Source organism: Amblyomma mixtum, chromosome 9 (assembly GCF_055824585.1).
Source record: "Amblyomma mixtum isolate Tamu chromosome 9, ASM5582458v1, whole genome shotgun sequence".
Classification (NCBI taxonomy): domain Eukaryota; kingdom Metazoa; phylum Arthropoda; class Arachnida; order Ixodida; family Ixodidae; genus Amblyomma; species Amblyomma mixtum.
In genome coordinates, this window is record NC_143020.1 from 87,626,522 (window position 1) to 87,649,780 (window position 23,259).

At 43.5% G+C, this 23,259-nt stretch overlaps 2 protein-coding genes across 2 annotated transcripts; both read right to left on the minus strand.

Annotated features, from left to right (window-relative positions):
- Positions 1–1,599: 1,599 nt before the first annotated feature.
- On the minus strand, positions 1,600–11,232 carry LOC149330032 (uncharacterized). Its single transcript, XM_089559352.1, has 5 exons — positions 10,279–11,232; positions 7,627–7,698; positions 5,609–5,698; positions 4,797–4,885; positions 1,600–1,699 (listed from the first exon to the last, which is right to left on the minus strand). Exons 1-5 carry the CDS (start codon positions 11,230–11,232, stop codon positions 1,600–1,602), a joined length of 1,305 nt encoding a protein of 434 aa, XP_089415478.1.
- A 6,517-nt stretch (positions 11,233–17,749) lies between these two features.
- LOC149330033 (uncharacterized) lies at positions 17,750–22,428 on the minus strand. The gene is made up of 4 exons (XM_089559776.1): positions 21,430–22,428; positions 19,604–19,675; positions 18,734–18,823; positions 17,750–17,926 (listed from the first exon to the last, which is right to left on the minus strand). Exons 1-4 carry the CDS (start codon positions 22,381–22,383, stop codon positions 17,828–17,830), a joined length of 1,215 nt encoding a protein of 404 aa, XP_089415902.1. The 5' UTR covers positions 22,384–22,428; the 3' UTR covers positions 17,750–17,827.
- Positions 22,429–23,259: the final 831 nt, after the last annotated feature.

Sequence of the window (23,259 nt, forward strand, 5' to 3'; positions counted from 1 at the left end):
TCCTAGTTTTCACACTGCCAGCATTATCGGTCGGGGGAAATCTAAACGTGAGCGTGAGCTATTGGGGGCATTCTTGGTCAGAAAGAATAAGCAGAAATGCGTCAGTGAGCCGTACGTGGTTATCACCGAAAAGGAGTGCAAGTTTTTATCATTATAGTAGCCATGTCACCATGTGGTGAGCGAAGTGTATTGTCTGTAGGGTGTGTGCGCAGGCAGGAAATTCTTTTAAAATGAGCAATTCTTCATCGCAATAAATCAGTTGTAAGTCCAGCGTTGTGGTGTGTGGCTTCTTTGTTCTTGTCTAGCGTCTGTTTTCGCCGGTTGTCTTTCTATGCAACATAACGAATGTGCGTCTGGTGACAGCGCTCGTCACTTAATATGTTCTTGTGCAGTTCCGCTGCAGCGGGAAGTGCGGTGGATTTCCAATGTGGCTTGGCTCTTGGTGCAGGAGCGAACTTAGAAGAAATGCGTGCAACTAGAACGTTACTCCAATTCTGCCATACGTGGTATAGATTTCAGTGTCGTTGAATATTGCAGTGACGTTTATGTCGTAAAGAAGCAATTTTTAGTCTGACGCTATCCTTAGAGGTGTTAATTTAAACTACCTAAATTCTTCAGTAATAGCCTCTAAGTGACCGATTTGACATTTTGCAATACATACTGCCAAGCAAGCCTGCGAGTGCGCTTTCTTTTTGAACCTGGAGGAGTGCTACCACACTCGATGGACGAGACTAATCATGACTGGGCAATAAGTCTCTATAAGACGCAAAACCCACAATTCTTTCAGGGAAAATGTATGTCTCAGCTATTGATTACTGAAACAATATCGCTGCCGCTGTAAAAATCCACTCTAAGCATATGTCACACGCACTTAGCTGCAAAAAACAGAAATCCCAGCAAAATTCAGCGTGTTTTCTTTTCTTTTTGCTGAAAACATCTGTTTGCTGAAATTCCGGACCCCCCCTCCACCACTGCTCTTGGTTGGTGCGGACACACAATCGCGTAATACAGAAAATAAGTGAGTAAAAATAATCCATGAATACATCATAGCAAAGTAACTCTGGAATACGAGTACTTCATAGAACAGAGCTTGAAAGTACGAACTGATGGGCGAGTTGGTTATGCATGATATGATTGAAACAGCGCAAGGCCGAAGGCCTAAGAAGAGAGCGGAAGAAAGGAGGAAACGGATAACACACCGCTGTGTTGTCCGTTTCTTCCTTTCTTCCGCTCTCTTCTTTGGCCTTCGGCCTTGCGCTGTTTCAATCATATCATTGATAGAACAGGTAGCAAACATATTGTTTAATAATATGTGACACATTAGACATGAAAACACACGTGAAGTTTTCAACTTTTACAGCTACGTGCCCTTGTAGTGAAAGTCCCAAAGATACAGGGAAAGCACGTTTCAGCCTTAGACGAGAAACACGTAGCGAATCTTGCCATCACAGTTCGTTCACTGTGATCCATGGAACTCATTGCCTTTCATTGTAGAACAGCCAGCATGGCAGCTGACTAGATGACTACAATAGCATATTCAAAATACAAGAGCTGCACTTGTCTGCTGAGTTCGAAGTCGATAGCGTGTGGCCTCTAGTATCAGTACGGTACCAGCTTCCCAGTGACCACAAGCAGGATGATGTAGTCTCGCAGCCAAAAGTAGTAGTCGCTGTTGCAGTCCAGGCACAACTTTATTACACTGTAAAATGCCGTGACACACTCTTTACATAGAACAGTGTGTATGAATCAGGTATGCTTAAAATGTTTGCAGATAGCCCCAAGGTAGTTCCATTTTTCTTTTCAGAGAAAAACACCGTTGCCAGAGAGCTAAAAACAAGGAGGCGAAATGTACGAATGATAAGCTTGTTTTAAGGCTCATCATTTCACGGTCCTCCAAAAGCTGTCCATATGAAGAAGAAGCTGGGTGCAGAAATGTCAGAAGTGAAACACTTTCATTGAGTTGCACTGCACCTTCTCAAGACTTTGAAACTATGACACCTTTTTGTTCAGAACCATTTTATTACCACCGTTTTATTAGCGCCGTTTTATTGTATTGGCAGGGAATTGGTATTTTATAACAGACGTTTCACGGGAAAACAGTAGAACTGACCATACAGAATTTAGACCGTCATGATCGCTTGCTGCTGCAGTGATCATTGAATCATGCTTCAGCTTGCCGCAAAAGTTATTTAACAATGCCCTTCCTGCCGTCGTATGTACAGCAGTTCGTGCAATGTGTTCTAGCTGTTTTAATGTAGGGTGAGTATCGATACAGAGGTTCTGTTCTCGTTCATGTTTCACGTGATGTGGACAGAACTGCTTTTATCTACAAGTGCAGTATTGTTGGCACAAGACACAGTGGACTCTATACACAATGAGATGAATACTGATTATTTAGCTTGCCACTTGGATCGCATGGAGATCGACAAGGCCTTGCGATCAGAAGTTAATACTGTTGAGGAACGGCCTCCTGGCTGGGAATCAGCGAAGAATCGCTATAAAACAAAGGTCGAGCAAAATTCTGCACTGGGCTTCCAAGCTGCGCATTTCTGATTTCACTTATAAGTCTTCTTGAGGACAGCATTCCACATGGGGCAAGAAATGCTCTGACGAAATTTTAAAAGCCTTTAATGATCCTTATCCGCTTGATGCTTGGAGTGCCACAACCAGACTTGCCTTAAAGGTTTCATGAGGATCAATATTATCACAGTCGTCTCAGCAGCTTCAAAGGAAAATTTAAATACAAACTTAAGAACTGAGCGCTAATGCCGCTTTCTCAAGCATGCTTTTTGTTTTCTTCTGGTTAAGTCAATTACCTTGCAAGAAATGTAACAGAGCGCTAACCCAAACTGACTGCACAAATTCCTGCGTCGTACAGTTCGTTGGCCCCAATGGGACTAACGACAAAAGAACACGCCAATAGCTTTGGCCGGAATTCGGCGAGGAAGCCGCAGCCGTAACTGAATGCTCTTAACTATTTGCTGTGCGGTAATTCCATGTTTCGCAGAGATGTACAACAGGATCCAGATACAAACACCGCAGTGCAGTTAAACATGTGATAGTTATTAAGCCCCGTTACGTTATCGGTTTCATTTTTGAAACTGCAAAAACATTGCTTGTCTGATAACAGAGAGCATGAGAAAAGCCTTCGGCTGGTATTGAACCAATACGAGGAAAAAGTCACCGTTAACAAGACTGTTGACGCAATATAACTCTGCAGCAAACTGCGGTAGAAATAAATGACGGGCTATTTAGTGTGGGTAGGCCAAATGCGAATTAAGTGTAGGAGAGCTTCGGCTTTCAAACCAGTTTCTTTTTTAGGGTCCACTGCGCACGAAAGAAAAATGGATTAGTGACGATATATGCGGAACTGGTCATTATCTACTTCACATTCATAGATCCCCTGGGAGTACTCACACCACTCCTGGTACAGCGGTGCAGCGGTTAAGTTATGCACCAGTGTTTTGCGATGGTAGGTGCTGCCATCGGCAGGGATTGTGGTACCCAACCAACTTCTCTCGAGCAATGATTAATTCAACTGCCCCCTCCGCAACCTTACCCGGTGGCAGTGTGCTCACAATTTTGTGGTGATGTTGTGATGACGTCAATTGATCAGTGACCTAGGTTGCCAACGAAGCCACCAAGGTCAAGATTAGCCAGGCACACAGTGGCGAAATCGGTTAGGGGGGGGGGGGGGGGGGTCTTAGAACTAGCGGACGAAAACGGTAGAGGTGACATGAGATAACAATAGCTCAAAAAGGAACACGAGGGACGGAAATGAAAGGACGAAGACAAGCGCTTGTCTGCGTCGCTTCATTTCCGTCCCTCCTGTTCCTTTTGCTCTATAGTTACATTATGAACGATAACCAACATGCCCAACTTTCGACTTTGCTTAAGGTGACATGAGAGGCATAGCGAGAGCACATGTCTAACTAAAGAAGTGTATCGTAGGTAAAATGAAGGACATTTGCCGGGCATCTTAGCAGAAAAATCTACTTTGGCTGGGGGTCAAAAGCTTCAGGGCTTGGTGGCAAGACAATTCGGCGGGGAGATGAAATTATGAAGCCTGAAGATAAAGTGGCTGCAGATCTTCTGAGGAGAGGGCTCAGAGAAGGGATACGGCAGAGGCCTTTGTACTGCGCTGGACGTAATTCGTTCTGTAAGGCAAAGTTTACAGTACAAAAACATGCATGCTAAAATTACTTGCAATCACACCTAGGTCCTCAAGCAAAGCTTGCGTCGCAAGGTATAAAGTGCACAATGCCACTACTAACAATGTACCCCTAAATCAATTGGAGATGCAAGTACAATCGCAACTTTATACGCCATGGCCAAAAACATCAACTTATTCCTAAGGTTTCCAGTTCTTGCGAAAACCATGGTTCGGCTTTAGGTGGACGCTTCATTTTGCACATGCTTGAAACAATTTTCGACAACAGCCGGCCCACTACACTTCACCATCTCTACATATCCAGCGCCATCGCAGTAGCAATGTGTCAATTCCATTGAATTTATTTGAATCAATTTCTTCTCCACCTGCTTTTTCGTAGCACGGACAGACGGACGCCGGCTATTCTCGTGAACGGGAATCATAATGCTATCGTAGTAGAACGCACGGTGTCTCCAAATTGCGAAGACAATTTCAGAGCGTTCTCCCAAGCGTTTCGACTTGTTCCGGTATCTTATTCAGTTTGCTTCTGATATATCTTTGTGAATAGATTTTTATAAAATAGAACCTAATCGCGTTTTGTCAAGGGAGTACAAGGTGTATACGCACGTAGAACCGTTAACCACACGTGACATTCACTGGTGCAGACGCTGCGACAGAGGAGGTGGTGTCTGACTGGTAGAAAATGACCGTGTACGTGATGATGGCGCCGGCGATCTGTAAAAACAAAGAAAAACGATGTGGGTTTCTCGAATGTCTTAGATTATTGGCCATTAGCTGCAACAAGCGAAAGTGAAAGGATTTCGCCCACTGCTCTATTTATTGCAGCGCGTCTTTAGAAAGAAACTAAGATCAATATCTCTAAAATGTACTTTGTAGTTGAAAAAAATGTTCTCTCCGCTTGAGGGGATCACATCTCGTGTCCATTATTTTGGGACAAAATTTTGAACACTGAAAAATTTAAGCTGCTGTTATGGAAATATCGAAGGTACCTGTCCATTCTTCTAATGAGTATCAAAGTCTTTCTTTTAACGCGTTTCCATCGATCGAATCGAGCAGTTGAGACTGCCACAGAAAAGCAATGGAGGGCGCCTGTTACAATAGCAAACACGGTAATAGCACAAAAAAAAAATCAGGGCTGCCGTCGGGTAGTTGGCGGATATATTGGTTGTATACTGAAATTATGTGCCGAAATTGTTATACCAAAATTATATGGATATATGGTTGTTTTGCTGAAATTATATGAAAAAATTGCGTTCATAAGTTGCTTCCCACTAGGAAATGCTTTTGTCCAGAATTGTTGGGTATGAGCGGCTTTTTCGCCTGGAGAGCTGGCTAGACCGGCCACAATAATATCCTTCTAACACCGGTTGCGTGGCGATTTGTATAAAATTTCACTCAGTTGAACAAAAACTGTCATTAAAATTTCGTTCTACTCACCGAGACTATTAGGGGTGGTCCCACTTTGAAGAAGCCGCAAGCGGAAAAACAAAAGTCTTGGTTTTGGCAAGTATGACGAAATTCTTGGATCTGTAAACCGAGGAAGATAGGATTACTTGTGCAGTATCATATAGAAGTCGAACGAATTTTTCAAAATTATGAGGACGTAGGAAAGAAACACACGCCAAACAAATGCCGCACTTGAATTGATGCTTTACTGATCTGAACCAGAAATATATATGCACAAACCAGAAGACTGATACTCCTACCTCACAAGCGCTTGCCCCGCAATACCCTCCCCCTCCCCCTCTCTTCCCCCCCTCCCCTCCATCCCCCCCCCCCCCCCCCCCTGTTCTCTTCTTTAGGAAGCCTAACTCTTTGCGTGAAAAAAATATTGAAGCACTGCCTGCAAAACTTCGCCTCAATTCTCTATTTCTAAAGCCTCAAAAATTTTCGAGGCCCTTCTAAATGCGCTTCTGCCTATATATTTCTGGTTCGTTATAATAAACAATTTATTTTTTTTATTTATAAATACTGCGGTCTTGAACTACAAGACCATCGCAGGTGGGTACATGATTTGTGTAATACCCAAGGACAATGAAAAGGAAATACAGCAGACAAGGCGTCACAGCAACGAAATTAGTACATCACACTGTACTGTATCAAATTCACAACCTCAGAATATATATACTGCAGTCATAGAGCCAAGCATATAATTCAGTAAATCTAAACAAATTACTCATCAACCGAACATTCAAAATTTCTTCACTTGTTGCAGCATCTCCTCAAAATGGGACAAATTATTCTCTTCGACTATATGACCAGCAAGGTTGTTCCATTCGGTAATGGTTCTCGGAAAATAGGAATATTTGTAGCAGTTCGTTCTTGTGGATAAAGGTTTTACGGAAAGAGAATGTCTCAGGCGTGTTGCATAACCACTAGAGTAACTAACAATTTTCGAGATGTCAATGTTGTATTGCCCATGAATTAACTGGAAAAAGAATTTCAAACGACAGATACGGTTTCTATCAGTAACGGATGGTAAGCCACTATTTTTAATAAGATTAGTGATGGAGGTGCGGCCATAGGAATTATAAATAAATCTTACTGCTTTCTTTTGAATCCTTTCTAATTTGTTAATGTTAATCTTGGTATATGGGTCCCAGATCTTTACGGCATATTCTAAGATTGGCCGCACAATAGTATTATACGCAAGGAAACGTGTTTCAGGAGTAGCGACCCGTAGTGCACGCCTCAAGAAGAATATTTTGCGCAGAGCATTTGCCGAGATGGTATCAATATGTTTGTTCCAGGAAAGATTATTGGAAATCCATAGGCCGAGATATTTGTAGCATATTACCTCTGAGAGTGCACTATCGGAAGTACCATACTGGTAGAGAAGAGGATTCCTTTTAAGCGTTATTCTCATATATACTGTTTTATCAAAATTTATCACCATTTGCCACCTATCACACCAGCGCATTACTTTCTGAAAGTCATTATTTAGCCTTATTTGATCTTCACTTGAGTTAATTCGTTCATAGAGGACACAATCATCAGCATATAACTTAACATTAACAGAGAGATCTTGGACGATATCGTTAATATAAATAATAAACAAAACGATGAATTAAAATTCAGCGTTTGTTTTGCGTATGTTTATTTCCTAAGTGCTGTGTAACTTTGGAGTGAAGAAATGCATTCTACTTATCAAGGGCAACAAGCTCGTCTTTCTACTTTAACGTCTGGGTAGAGATCTGTCTGATAACGTCTAGTTTGTGCAAAGGAAGGCCAATTACAAAATGTGATCCTTCCTTCCTACAAGAACCACACAGCCAAAGCTGGTTTGGGATAAAAAGGTGAAAACGTAGACCACGCTACAAAACTGTACAACGAAGAAACCCTGATTTATGATTTTTGCGCCGAAGAAAGCAGCGCAGTGAACACCGCTGTGATGACTAGAAGTAGAGGAAATCGAAAATAATTGAAAAAAAAGCTTAAAATGGCGTACGCCTCACCTGTTCTCTCACTTCAGGCGTGTGCTCTTGTGAGATGAGGAGTTTGGTAAGCACATCCCAAGTTTTCTTTGTCTGCGAGAAAAAGAGCTGTTTTTACGGGTCACCGATAAATTTCGCCATGTCTGATGTCGGCCGCTGTGGACGCTATTATGAACATAGGTGTTTTTATAGCTGCGAAGTATTCATTTTACATAGCATATGCCACGTCAACAGTTACTCTGTAGGTGCTGGGTTCGGACAGAATCCGGAGTAGATAGCTTCGTTTAGGTTTATTATAATTATTGTGCAACCCGAAAAGAACGTGCAATGCCCTGCGGTGCCAACGTAGCCCTTTCGACGTCCACGTTCGGCCCTCCTTTTCATGCACACGATTGCTTACTGTTTTCAAAATTGGCAAATTGGTAAATTGGTTTTTGAGGAATTGAAATGGCGCAGTATCTGTCTCACATATCGCGGCGGACACCTGAACCGCGCCCTAAGGGAAGGGAGGAAAGTGGGATTGGAAGAAGAAAGAGAGAAAGGGGTACCGTATTGGAGGTCTCCGGATAATTTCGACCACCTGGGGTTTTTTAACGTGCACTGACATCGCACAGCACACGGGTGCCTTTTGCATTCCGCCTCCATCCAAATGTCGGTTTTTCGAAGAGCTGTCGGCCCTGGATTTGATTGCTGCGTCAAGGGTTATGAAGAGACCGATTTCATTGTCTCTTTATTGACGATTTTAGTTCACTGTTTTCAGAACTATGCTCGATGACCATTTTTATTCGAGCCGCCGCGGTGGCTCAGTGGCTATGGTGCTCGGCTGCTGACCCAAAAGACGCGGGTTCGATCCCGGCCGCGGCGACTGAATTTCTTTGGAGGAGAAATTTAGAGGGCCGTGTACTGTGCGATGTCAGTGCACGTTAAAGAACCCCAGGTGGTCGAAATTTCCGGAGCCCTCCACTACGGCGTCTCTCATAGCCTTAGTCGCTTTGGGACGTTAAACCCCATAAACCAAACCAAACCATTTTTATTCGCTAAAACTTCTAAACTCGCTCTGCACAATCGCCTGCATTGCACGTACTACAGGGAACAAAAGTGATATATTCCACGCGGCGGGAGCCGGAGAAGTGGAAAACTGCGGCATTTTGGTGAAGCTAAAGCACGATACATTGAAACGAGCCAAGCGACATGCCTGCTGATAATAAAGGTCATGCACTGGGCTTTGCACTGCAGTTTTCCGTTGCTCCTGCTTCCGCCGCGAGGGGTATACCACTTTTGTCCCCGATAGTACCGGCCCCGCGGTCTTGCTAGGTGTACTCATACCGCTGATGAGTGTCTCGGGGCGAGCATATGAAATGTATTACTAATAACGTGGTTAAGGTATAGACAGCGACACCTAATCAGGTGGTCGTGTCATAGACGTGAATGTTTAGCGACGCTTTATATTTGCCGATCAGCCCACCGACCACCGGGTCGCCGACGCAGTGCCTGGCCGATGTCGCCCGTCGGCCTTCATAGTACGTCATGTTAGTGTATTCTGATGTCACTAATATTAATTTTTATCGTTTCTAATGGTATGCGTCGCCAACTATCGCGCGAGCGATGGGTCTGGATCGTGAGGAGTAATTAAGGAGTCTTGGAGCTGAACTAAATATATATTATAGGCGTTAGTTGCATTTGAAACTTCTCCTTGCATGGCCTTACATACAGATGAACCCCATAATAAGATTTTTAAAGCCTAAAAGTTTGCTGCCTCAACCCCTTGACGGTCAATGACTTTAAACATTTCGGACGCGTCAGCCCTTGCGATCTCCTTACGCCACCCTTTCTCGGCTTCCTTCCTTTCTTTTTCTTTGTTTTCGCTTTCACGCCGTGTTCGCGCGGTCGCGTCTGACGAGTTTAAGGCACCAGTTCTTAATGGACGGTAGGCGCCTAATTTTATTGCGTGCCTTGTTCTGTTCTTTCAAATCATACGTAAGACATTTGAAACAATGGATCACTGCGTGCTATTCATTAAGATCTAGAAATAATTTAGAACTCAATTTCGTTCACATTATTTCGGTTCCATAAACCGACCTATGGTTGTGACATGTAGTTGAAGTCACGCGAGTCACTGGGAAAAAAGCGGTATAAAAGCTGATCTGCATCTTTAACGCACTAAAACGGGAGTACTCCAAGAGCTAGGATTAGAAAAAAAAAAACGTATCATCTGTTATATTTCCCGTTTTCATGACTGCAGATTAACAGCGTACTCGAAAGAAAGGATCTGTCTTTCGCATTTTCACGTTGTCATATGAATGCCTTACCGTTAAGTACTGTTTCACGCATTCATCGGATGTTTCAAGAAAGAATTTACTTCTAGCAGTTATGCCTTCTATATTCATTTCTGAGAACCTCAGGGTCCACTGCATTCAGCTTAAATTGCGTATACGCCAGACGAGAAACAAACTTTCCCAATTAAATCTATCGATGTTTCTTCTTTTTTTTTATCGATACCGCCTATGCTGGTGCGGTGTGAAACTGTGTCATATGCCGGACGTCATCAGATACGAAAACACTGCTCATATTCAAGGATGTGGTCAGTTTGTGCAGTAATTTTTTGAATAATGCATAGAAAGCCCTGTGAACCTTAGCAGCGGGAAAAAAACATGGTTATTCTCGCGATCTTACCTCGTTTAAAGCAGCGCCACAGTATGCAGCCAGGGCGCACAACTCTGCACAAAAGGTGATCAACCCCACGACGTCCGTGATGACGGCCAGAAAAGAATTGTGCGACAGCAGAATGGCATGTCCCCACGGCAAAACGTTCAGGATGTTCAGTGGAATGGCGACCAGAAGACCCACTCTGAAGATTTTGTCGCACTGCACAAAGGCGTACCAAAGTTCACAGAAACGAGCGTGTTGCGTTGCCAGCTTTGAGCGCGACAGCGGCCGACCGACATCCAGGCTTTCGATGTCTTCGTTGATGCACCTCAGAAACGACGCGAAGGCTCGGCTGAAGTACATCACCCAGCTAAATCCTATCAAGCAGACTGTCTCTGAATACACGAGGCAGATAACACAGTAAATGACTTTCATATGAACCGGTTCCATGTAGCCGTCCAACGAAGGGATATCAGTTGAAATTGAGAAGACTGCCGCCACCGAGAAGACCACGTTCAGGAAGATAATATATTTAGCCGTTGGTCGAAGACGGGTGGGGCGCGTGAATGACGATTCGATAGCTTTCATTTTATTGACGACTTCGCACAGCTCGTGAGAGTAGACAACAAGCGTCACAACGTTAGCCACTTGCACACCCAAGTAACGACCGACTAGAATGATGATGACGACCCACTTGTCGAAATCACGAAATGGCTTTCCATCCTCGTCTTGCACCGTCAGTAGGACGCGGCATGTGTCTTGAATCAAGAAAAAAGCAAGGAAGACCCACGAAAGTATGGCGAAGGCCAAGTAGGGACTGCGGACGGTGGCCGACACTCGGGATTCGCCATGCTTGTTCTTCCATGGGAAGAAGGAGTAGCCAATGCACCTGTGGAACCTGCTGATGATGCTGAAACCATCCACGAATGAGCCGTTGTCGAAGATTCCGATTTCGATAGACACAGACTGGAGCCTGACCATGTCAGCATCGAAGAGGAACCAGCTTATGGGTAGCCTTCTCTGTTCCGAATATCCGCTGGAATGCAAGAGTCCTGAGGACGACTGTTTTCGTCCGTTGGAGAAAGGGTGCGACACTGGTGCAGCCGCGCGGCTGGGTCAGAACGTTGCAGTGTTTACACATGCGCTTATGACCTGCCCCTGTTTATTGACTAATGCTCCGCTAAAGTCCATTAGCGTAATCATTCCAGCGGGGCTCAGTCTGCAGAGGTAAGGACGCCCTCTAGATGCTTAGCGTGTGCTTACGAAGAGAAAAGGAGAGAACTGACCCATGAGAAAGCAATTTCGTATATTCGTTTACGCAATCAAAGATTCCCTGCCTGAAAGACCTGGACTTGTTTCTTACGTGCACCTTGTAATTGTTGTGTAGGTTTTCTGTTCCGATCGTTTTCTGTTACTACAAGAATAATTGAGCTTTGGTGCAAGAACAAAAACATCTGAAGTGCAACAAAGAGTACCGATGTATGCATATTCGTTAACCTAACCGTTATAAGAGCTTTTAACTCCCTATCTTTGACTGCAGCGCAATGTTCGCACATGTTTAGGAGGATAACCTGTTTAATTGCAGGAAAAACGTTGTCCAAAGGGTCCATGGAATTCGCTCGAATCAAATCGAATGACAAAGTTTTTTTTTTCTCATTTTTGCTTTCAAACAAAAATCGTCAAGAAGCCTTAAATGCTGCCGAAGTTTTTCCGAAACACTGCTGAGGAGTTTCAAATATGTGGCGCTTCCTTTTTTCCTGGGCTATACGTGAGCATGTGTTGTTTAATATCTTGTTGGCTACAGCTGCAAGGTTTTTTTTTATTTAGAGATACTGTCAATCCTTTTAGGGATTTTTACAGGAGTGGATTAAGGACCCGTATACATTTACTCATACAGCCATACACACGTTTGTACACAAGAGTATGCGAAGACCACTACAAGAAAAAAGAGGCAAGCGCAATATATAAAAAAAAAACACTTAAGATACCGTCATTCATGCACTGACGTAATCACAGATTTACATTTATACATAAAAAGCAAAAGAAAGACACATTAGTGATGACATCACATCCTCGTTGTTCAGTACAGAATTGCCAGCAAGTTCAACAAATTTGTCAATTGTAGACTGCGAGACCACATTCTAATGTAAAGAATTCCACTCACGCACAGCTCGCGGGAAAAACGAAAAACTGTAAGTATTATTGGCACAAAAATATTCTTGGAATGTGAATTGATGCTTATGACGGGTTTCTCTGCAAGTATTGATAGAAATGTAGGTATCAGGATTTACTTTAGGTTATTCCATTTTGCGTTATTCTCAGAACAGAATATATCAATGCTGTCTGAGTTGACTTATGTATTCTAGCACATTTCGTATTTCCTGACGCCAACTGAATTATCAGAATAAATTTCGCATGTATTGGTTACTGGGTACACAACATGTGTCTGCTACTCTTTTCTATATGCAAATCGCATTAATGCTTTTAGCATTCATGCTTGGTAGAGGCGTAACAGAAGATCTCGCAACGGACGAATGCATTCGTAGGAATTCCTAGCATTCAGCGACAGACGTTGATTGCTTATGTTATCCTTACAGAATTGCTGGTTGTCTCGAATCAGAAAGGCAGCTAAGAATAAATAGCGTTAAACTAAGTGAAATGTAGTAGTGTCCTTGCTTGACAGATAAAACTATCCCAGTCCTGGGCCTTCAGTGTAGTGCGGCTTTAAAGAAATCGCCCTCCAGGCTATCGAGATCATTTAAAGCTGCGTGTCTCTATTTAGAGTTCTAAGCCACGAATCACGGAGTCCTTGCTTAGTCCCTTTTCCTCAGTGCAGATGATAGCACATGTTCAGGTAACGCAGTTTGCTCTTAAAGGGCGCTGCTCATCTACTTGCTGTCGCTTGATTGCTAGTGCCGTTGTCTCCCTGGGACTATGCTCTATAACATATGGACGAAGCACCGATTATTGGACTCTCCTGCAGTATTCATTCCTTTTGGATCAATCTCGGCTTCATGTAAACTAGACCACGTTGGTGGGAACGCAGGGAAAACGGACTTCAGTGTTCCCTACAGTCTTCCCTCCAGCAGTTCTATGAAATATTTGTAATGGCGTTTTCGGCTTCAAGTATTGCGGTATAAACCATTTTCTGCCCGCGAAGGTATCAGGATCTTTTTTTTTTTACTTTTAGTATTCATAAAAACAGTATCGAAAAAATACAGATAAAAACTAAAACACTAAGCCCGAACCTAGATATGACGCAAAGCCCCCAATTCTTTCAGGAGAAAGATATGCGTCAATAGGCAGTTTCAGCCGTAGGTAACTCATTGAGCTGAACTTCAAGCTGGAATTTGCGCTTGACTATTATCCGTGCACACAGTATACTTGACATTGCGATGAGTGATCTCTGATGAGAACGACACCGCCAGCAGAATACGGCTGAGTTTTTCTCTGCGATTTGTTTCCATCATGAAGGACTATATGTTACAGTATGTTAAACCCTTAAAATGAGAAGCAAGTCACGAACCTAGCAATCACACTTCGATCATTGTGATCTTTGGAACACATTGCCTTTCACTATCGAACAGCCAGCATGGTTGGTGACTAGAATGACTACAATAGCATACTCAAAATGCAAGAGCTGCACGCGGGTGCGGAGTTCGAGGTTGGTTGCGCATGGCCTCTGGTATCTGTGGGGTACCAGCTTCCCGGTGACCACAAGCAGTATGATGTGTCTCGCAGCCAAAAGCAGTAGTTCCTGTTGCAGTCCAAGCACAGCTTCATTGCTTTGTAAACTGCCGTGACACACTCTTTACATAAAACAGTGTGTATGATCCAGGTACGCTTAAAATGTTTGCAGATAGCCCCAAGGCAGTTCCATTTTTCTTTTTAGACAAAAACGCCCTTTCTAGAGAGTTAGAAACAAGGTGTCCAGAAGTACTAATAATAGCCTTGTTTTGCGGCCCGTCAATTCATGGTCCTCCAAAAGCTCTCCATATGAAGAATAAGCCGGGTGCAGAAATGTCAGAGGTGAAACACTTTCCTTGAGTTGCTCTGCACCCTCTCATGACCTTGAAACTATGACGCCTTTTTGTTGAGCACCATTTTATTACCACCGTTTTAATACCGTCGTTTCATTTTATTGGCAGGGAATTAGCATTTTATTACAAACACCTGAGAGGAGAACATTAGAATTGATGACAAAGAATCGAGACCATCGTGCTTGCCTGCTGCTGCAGTGACCATTCACACATGCTTGAGCTTACCGCAGAAGTTATTCAACAATACCCTTCCTGCCGTCATATGTCCAGGAGTTCGTGCAATTTGTTCTTGCTGTTTTAATGTAGAGTCAGTATTGGAACAGAGGTTTTGTTCTCGTGCATGTGTCACGTGTTGTTGAACGAACTGCTTTTATGCACAAGTGCAGTATTGTTGCCTCTGGCCTCATTTAAAAGGCAAGAAGCTGCACATGACATGGCTCTTGTGGACGTGACGAACCTTGAAGGTCAATTTTTTTTTTGTTGAAGGTGCGGAAGCTAGTAATATTTCTCGTCACGATAGCATTCATACTGAATGAGCTGCGCACTGAGGTTGCAGCACATGACGGCACACGTATGGTTGTCTCATTCTTTTTTATCACAGAGTTCAAAGATGGGGAAGTACGATTTCACCTTCCTGCTGTGTCTACAGTTAAAGCTGCTGTCAACATCGTTTCAAATATGTTTGTATAGTCATGGAACTGAAAACGAACCTGACCATGCAAAGCCTGCAAAGAAAGAATTGGTCATACTCACAGATACATACTCACAGATTTTGGCTACAAGACACAATGAGACAAAGACTGATTGTTTAAGTCGCTAGTTGGATCCCGCGGAGTCCGGCAACAAGGCCTTACGTTCAAGGCTTAATAGTGTTGAGGAATAGCCTCATGGCTTGGAATGAGCGAAGAATTGCTATAAGGCTAAAATTCTACACTGGGCTTCCAAGCTACGCATTACTGATTTCACTTATAAGCCTTCTTGAGGACAGCATTCCACTTGGGCCAAGGAACGTGCCGACAAACTTTTAGCAGCTCTTAATGATCCTTATCAGCTCGATGCTTAGAGTACCACAGCAAGACTTTCCTTAAAGGTTTTATGAGGGTCAAGATTATCACAGTCGTCTCAACAGCTTCAATAGAAAACTTAAATACAAACATAAGAACTGAGCGCTAATGCTGTTTTCTCAAGCATGCCTTTTGATTTCTTCCGGTTAAGTCAATTACCTTGCAAGGACTGTAACAAAGCGCTGACCCAACCTGATGCACAAATTTTTGCTTCGTACAGTTCGTTGGCCCGAATGGGAGGAACTGCAGAAGACCATGCCAATGGCTTTGGGATGGCATTCGGCAAAGAAGCCGCAGTCGTAATCGACTGCTCTTCACTATTTGGTGTGCGGTCATTCTATGTTTTGTGGAGATGTAAAACGGGATCCAGATACAAGCACCACAATGCAGTTAATATTTGATTGTTAATGAGCCCCATGATGCTATCAGTTTCATTTCTGAACCTGCAAAAACATTGCATGTCTCATAACAGAACGCATGAGAAAAGCCTTCGGGCTGTGTTGAACCACTACGAGGAAAAAGTCACCGCTAGGGAGACTGCTGATGCAATATATCTTTCTATCATGCTGAGCTAGAAATAATTGACGGACTATTTAGTGCGGGTAGGCCGAATGGGAATTAGCTGTACGAGAGCTTCGGCTTTCACATCAATTTCAGTTGTCGGCTGCACTGCGCACAAAAGGGAAATGGATTAGTGACCATATATGCGGAAATTTTCATTATCTACTTCACATTCATAGATCCCCTGGGAGTACTCACACCACTCCTGGTGCAGCGGTGCAGCGGTTAAGTTATGCACCAGTGTTCTGTGATGGTAGATGCTGCCACCAGCAGGGATTGTGAGACCCAAGCAGCCTCTCGCGACCAGTGATTAATTTAACTGCCACCTCCGCTACCTTTCCTAGTGGCAGTGTGCTCACAGTTTTGTGGTGATGTTTTGATGACGTCACTAGATCAGTGACCTAGGTGGCCAACCCACCCACTAGGAAAGTCACCTAGGTCAAGATTAGCCAGGCACACAGTGTGGGGCTCATAGAACTAGCGCACTCAAACAGTAGATGTCACATGAGAGGCATAAAGAGAGCACAAGACTAGCAGAAGAAGTGTATCCTAGGTGGAATTAAGGACATGTGTCGGGCATCCTAGCACAAAAGTGTATTTTGCTTGACGGTCAAAAGCTGCAGAGAGTGGCGTCTTGGAAATTCAGCAGGCAGATGAAATAAGAGTCCTGAACATAAGGTGGCTTCAGTTGTTGTGAGGAGAGGGCTCAGAAAAGGGATACCGCACAGGCCTTTGTCCTGCAGTGGACGTAATTTGTGCTATAAGGCAACGTGGCAAAGTTTACAGTACAAGGACAAGCAAGCTAAAATTACCTGTAGTCACACCTAGGTCTTCAAGCAAAACTTACGTTAAAAGGTGTAAAGGGCACAATGCTGCTAACAATGTACCCGGAAATCAATCTGAGATTAAAGCACAATCGCAACTTCACACGCCATAGTCAAAAACATAAATTTAGACCTGGGTTTTTCAGTTCTTGCAAAACTGTGCTTCGGCTTTTGGTGGGCCCTTGATTTTGCTTATGTTGTTTAGAGACATCGCTAAATTACATGAAAATCCTCGAAATTACACAACACGATGCCACGAACACTGGCACTTCCACATCCGCGCACAAACTATGGTTTTGAAACACTTAGCTATGCTTTGCCATACACATTAGATAAATTTAAGGTCACACAACAAAATATTACCAGCTCTTCTTTTTCTTTTAAAAGCATATGAGAACTCTTTTTCTAATGCGCCTGTATATTGATCACACGAGTACCATTATAAAGTGAACATATAATAATGTCTTGCATTTTTGTATTGGCCCAGTTTTTGTTGCACTGTACTGCTTCTGGCTGATTTTCGTGATCTGTTATCTTTTAATGTAATCTGTGTTTTCTGTCCTGCAATGCCGAGTATAGAAGGAATATGGGGGCTTTGTCAAGCTGCTCTTGAACGGCTTTTACTCCCATACACCCCAAACATGTGTGTAAACATGCTTGTTTGGAATAAACTCCAACTCAAGCTCAAACTCATATGCTTGGAACAATTTTAATCAAAATCTGGCCCACTGCACTCCACCATCTCTCCATATCCAGCGCCATCACAGTCGCAATGTGGCAATGTGGCAGCAGCAAGGTGGCAATTCCTTTGAATTTATTTGCATCAATTTCTTTGCTACCTGCTTTTTCGTGGCACGTACGGACGGATGCCAGCTCTACTTGCGAACGGGACCTGAAATGCTATATCGGTAGCACGCAAGACGTCTCCAAATTGCGAACACAATTTCAGAGAGTTCTCCCAAGCGTTTCGATTAGTTCGGTATCTTTTTCAGTGTGCTTCTGATATATCTTAGTGAATGGACTTTTATAAAACGCGATTTAGCCGTCTTTTTTGACGGAGTGCAAGGTGTATATGCACGTAGAACCGTTAACCACACGTGACATTCACTGGCGCACACGCTGCCCCAGAAGAGCTGGTGTTTGACTGGTAGAAAATGACGGTGTACGTGATGATGGCGCCGGCGATCTGTAAAAAAAACAAAGAAAAGGGATATGGGTAGCGCGAATCTCTCAAATTATTGACGATGAGTAGCAACGAGCGAAAGTGAAAGGATTCCGCCGACTGCTGTGCTTATTCAGCGCCTCCTCTTTACTTTCAAAAAGTATAAAGGAGGCGCTGGCTTATTGCAGCGCGTCTTCAGAAACTAAGATCAATATCTTTGAAACGTACTTTTGTAGTCGAAAACGAAAACGAAAAATGTTCTCTCCGCTTGAGAGGACCACATCTCATGTTCATTATTCTGGGACCGAGTTTTGAATACTGAAAAATTGTAAGATGCTGTTATGGAAATATCGAAGGTAACGGTCCATTGTTTTCATGAGTATCAAAATATTTCTTTTAATGTGTTTCTATCGATAGAATAGAGCAGTTCAGACTAGTATAAAAAAACCAATAGGAAGAGCGCTTTTTACAATAGCAAAAACGGCAATAGCAAAAAAAAAAAAAACTCGACTGCTGTTTGGTAGTCGGCGGATATATTGGTTGTTATAGTGAAAGTTGTGTTTTTATACTGAAATTATATACTGAAATTGTTAAACCGAAATCATATGATCTATGGTTGTTGTGATAAAATTATATGAAAAAATTGCGTTCACAAGTTGCTTCCACTCAAAAATTCATTTGTCTAGAATCGTTGGGTATGAGCGGCTTTTTCTCCTGGAGAGCTGGCTAGACCGGCCACAATAAAATCCTTCTAACACCCGTTACGTGGCGATTTGTATAAAATTTCACTCGGTTGAACAAAAACTATCATTAAAATTTTATTCCACTCACCGAGACTATTAGGGGTGGTCCCACTTTGAAGAAGCCGCAAGCGGAAAAGGAAAAATCTTGGTTTTGGCAAGTATGACGAAATTCTTGAATCTGTAAACCGAGGAAGATAGGGTTATTTACGCAGTGTGATATAGGAGTCGAACGCGTTTGTCAAAATTATACAGGACGTAGGAAAGAGACACACGCCAAACGAACGCCGTACTCGAAATCATGTTTTATTGACCTGAACCAGAAATATTTACGAACAAACCACAAGACTGATACTGCCACCTCCAAAGTGTTAGCCCCGCAATTATCCCCCGCCGCCCTGGGCGCACGCGCCATTCTCTTCTTTAGAAAGCGTAACTGTTTGGGTGATAAAAATATTGAAACACTGCCAACAAAAATTCGCCTCAATTCTATATTTCTAAAGCCCCGAGAATTTTCGACGCCCTTCTATATGTGCTTCTGCCTATATAATTCTGGTTCATATCAATAAATCATGAATTGAAGTTCAGCGTTTGTCTTGTGTATGTTTACTTCCTAAGCGCTGTAGAACTTTGGAGCGAAAAAATGAATTCTACTTATCAAGGGCAACAAGCCCGTCTTTCTACTTTAACGTCTAGGTGCGGTTTGTCCAACGTCCAGTTTGTGCAAAGGAAGGCCAATGACAAAATGTGATTCTTCCTTCCTACAAGAACTACACAGTGAAAGCTGGTTTGTGATAAAAAGGTGGAAACATAGACCACGCTACAAAACTGTATAACGAAGTAACCCTGATTTATGATTTTTACGCCAAAGAAATCAGCGCAGTGAACACTGCTGTGGTGAGTAGAAGCAGAGGACTTCGAAAAAAACTGAAAAAAAGGGTTAAATTGACGTACACCTCACCTGTTCTCTCACTTCAGCTGTATGCTCTTGTGAGACAAGGAGTTTAGTAAGCACGTCCCATGTTTTCTTTCTCTGCGAGAAAAAAAGAGGTGTGTTTAAGTGCTGCCGATGAATGGGGCTATGTCCGATATCGGCCACTGTGAACGCTGTCATGAACACTCGTGTTCTTAAAGTGGCCAAGTTTTCAGTGTACTGAAGCGTACACTTTCGATCCTCCTTTTGATGCACATGATTGCTGACTGTTTTGCATATATGTTGCTTTTTCGAAGAGCTGTCTACGCTGGATTTGATTGCTGCGTCAAGCACTACAAACATACCGATTTCATTGTCTCTTTATTGCCGATTTCAGGTCAGTGTTGTCAGAACAATGCTCGATGACCATTTGTATTCGATAAAACTTCTGAACTCGCTCTCCACAATCGCCTGCATAGCACGTACAAACCCCGCTGACTTGCTAGGTCTACTCATAGCGCTGATGAGTGGCTCAGGGTGAGCATATGAAATGCATTAATAATAATGCATATAAGGTGTAGACAACAACAACTAATCAGTTGGCCGTGTCATCGACGTGAAGGTTTCGCTCTGCCGCCTCATGCGTCAGCGACGGTTTATATTTGCCGATCAGTCGCTCGACGCAGCGCCTAGCCGATATCGCGTGTCGCCGTTCATAGTACGTCACTTTACTGTGTTGTGATATCACTAATATTCATTGATATCGGTCCCACGGTTATACGTCGCAAAGTATCGCGCTAGCGATGGGTTTCGATCGCGATAAAAAGCTTTTGAGTACTATTTGGACCTGAATTAAAATGGTTTGTTGCATTCGATACATCACCGTGGGTGACCTTACATACAGACAAATCCCATAAGAAGATTTTTAGAGCCTCAAATTTTGGTGTCTCATCCCCTTGAAGTTCAATAATTTTAAACATGTCAGACGCGTCAGCCCTTGCAATCTCCTTACGTCTTCCTTTCTCGATTGCTTTCCTTTGCTTTAGTTTGCAAACTCTTTCAAACTGAGTTCGCGCAGTCGAGTCTGACGACTTTAAAAGGGCAGTTCGGAAAGGACTGTACATGCCTAAATTTATTGCGTACTTTGTTCTTTCAAATGATACGTGAGACATTGGAATAAATGTATCACCGCGCCCTACGACCTAGAAACAGTTTATAATTGAATTTGTTTCATGCTGTTTCGGTTCCATCAACCGATCTATGGCTTTGACGTGTAGTTGATGTCACGGGAGGCACTGGAAAGCAGCGGTATAAACCATGATACGTAGTTTTAGCGTACATAAATCAGCTTGCTTCAAGAGCTAGGATTAAAAAAAAACGACGTATCATCTGCTACATTGCGCTTTATTCGTTGCGGCAGATATACAGCATCCGCCTACGAAAAGATCTCTTCCGTGTTTTCAAGTTGTGATGTCAATGCCTTACCGTTAAACACAGTTTGACGCATTCATCGCATTTTTCGAGAAAGGAATTTCACTTTAGTAGTTATACCTTCTGAATTCATTCGCGACAAGCTCGGAGCCCACTGCCTCGCACCTACCGCTTAAATTGCCTATACAACAAACGAGAAACATACTTTCCCAATAAAATCTCTCAGTGTTTTTTATCGACGCAGCCTATTTTGATGCAGTGTGAAACTATGTTATATACCCGACGTCATCAGAAGCGAACACGCTCCTCATATTCAAGAATGCAAGAATGCACTCAGTATATGCAATCACTTTCCGAATAAGGCATACAAACCCGTATATAAAGTAACACCCGCACAAAGAGTTACGCTGTGAAATAAAAAACTGTTATTCTGTTCATCTTACCTCGTTTAGAGCAGCGCCACAGTATGTACCCAGGGCGAACAGCTCTGCAGAAAAGGTGATCAACCCCACAATGTCCGTGATGACGGCCAGAACAGAATGGTGTGACAGCAAGATAGCATGTCCCCACGGCAAAACATTCAGGATGTTCAGTGGAATGGCGACCAGAAGACCAACGCTGAAGATTTTGTCGCACTGCACAAAGGCGTACCAGAGTTCACAAAACCGAGCGTGTTGAGTTGCCAGCTTTGAGCGCGACAGCGGCCGACCGACATCCAGGCTTTCGATGTCTTCGTTGATGCACCTCAGAAACAACGCGAAGGCTCGACTGAAGTACATCACCCAGCTAAAGCCTATCAAGCAGACTGTCTCTGAAAACACGAGGCAGATAACAGAGTAAATGACTTTCATATGAACCGGTTCCATGTAGCCCTGCAACGAAGGGATCTCACTGGAAATTGAGAAGACTGCCGCTGCCGAGAAGACTACATTCAGGAAGATAATATATTTGGCCGTTGGTCGGAGACGAGTAGGGCGCGTGAATGTGGATTCGATAGCTTTCATCTTATTTACGACTTCGCACAGCTCGTCAGAGTAGACAACAAGCGTCACAACGTTAGCCACTTGCACACCCAAATAACGACCGACGAGGAGGATGATGATAACCCACCTGTCGAATTCTCGAAATAGCGTTCCATCCTCCTCTTGCACTATGGAGATGACGCGGCATGTGTCTTGAATCAAGAAAGAAGCAAAGAACACCCACGAAAGTATGGCGAAGGCCAGGTAAGGACTGCGAACGGTTGCCGACACTCGGGATTCGCCATGCGTGTTCTTCCATGGGAAGAAGGAGTAGCCAATGCACCTGTGGAACCTGCTGATGATGCTGAAGCCATCCACGAATGAGCCGTTGTCGAAGATTCCGATTTCGATAGACACAGACTGGAGCCTGACCATGTCGGTATCCAAGAGGAACCAGCTTATGGACAGCCTTCTCTGTTCCGAGCATCCGCTGGAATGCAAGAGTCCTGAGAAAGACTGTTTACGTCCGTTGGAGAAAGGGTGCGACACGACTACCACCCCGCGGCATTGTCGGCACTGCACTGTTTACACATGCGGTGATGACCTGCTTCTCTTCATTGTTTAATGCTGTGCCAAAGTCCATTAGCCTAATCATTCCAGCGGGGCTCAGTCTGCAGAAGTAAGGACGCCCTTGGATGCTTAGCGTGTGCTTTCGAAAAGAAGAGGGAACTGACCCATGGGAAAGCAATTTGGTGTATTCGTTTACGGAAATAAACATTCTCTGCCCGAAAGACCTCGACTTGCATCTTTCGTGTGCCCTGTAATTGTTGTGCAGGTTTGGCGTTCCGATCGTTTCCTGTCACTGCAGGAGACATTGAGCAATGGTGCAATAACGAAAACATCCGAAGCACAACAAAGAGTACCGCTGTATGCGAATTCATTAACCTAACCATTTTAGAGCTTTTAATTCCCTATCTTTGTCTGCACCGCAAAGCTCCCGCATATTAAGGAAGATAACCTGCCGGGGATATTTTTCGTAAGACGCTGTCGAAAGGGGCCTTGGGATAAGCTCGTATCAAATCGAATGACAAAGTATTTCTTCTCCCTTTTGCTTTCAAACAAAAATCGTCAAGAAGCGTTAAATGCTGCCGAAAATTTTCCGAAACACTGGCAACCCATGAGCATGCGTTGTGTAGTATCTGGTTGGCTACAGCTACAACCTTATTTCATTTTGTGGACGCGATTTACAAACAGAGGATATCAATGTTGTCACTGTTGACATGTGTAATATTACCACATCAATTATTTCCT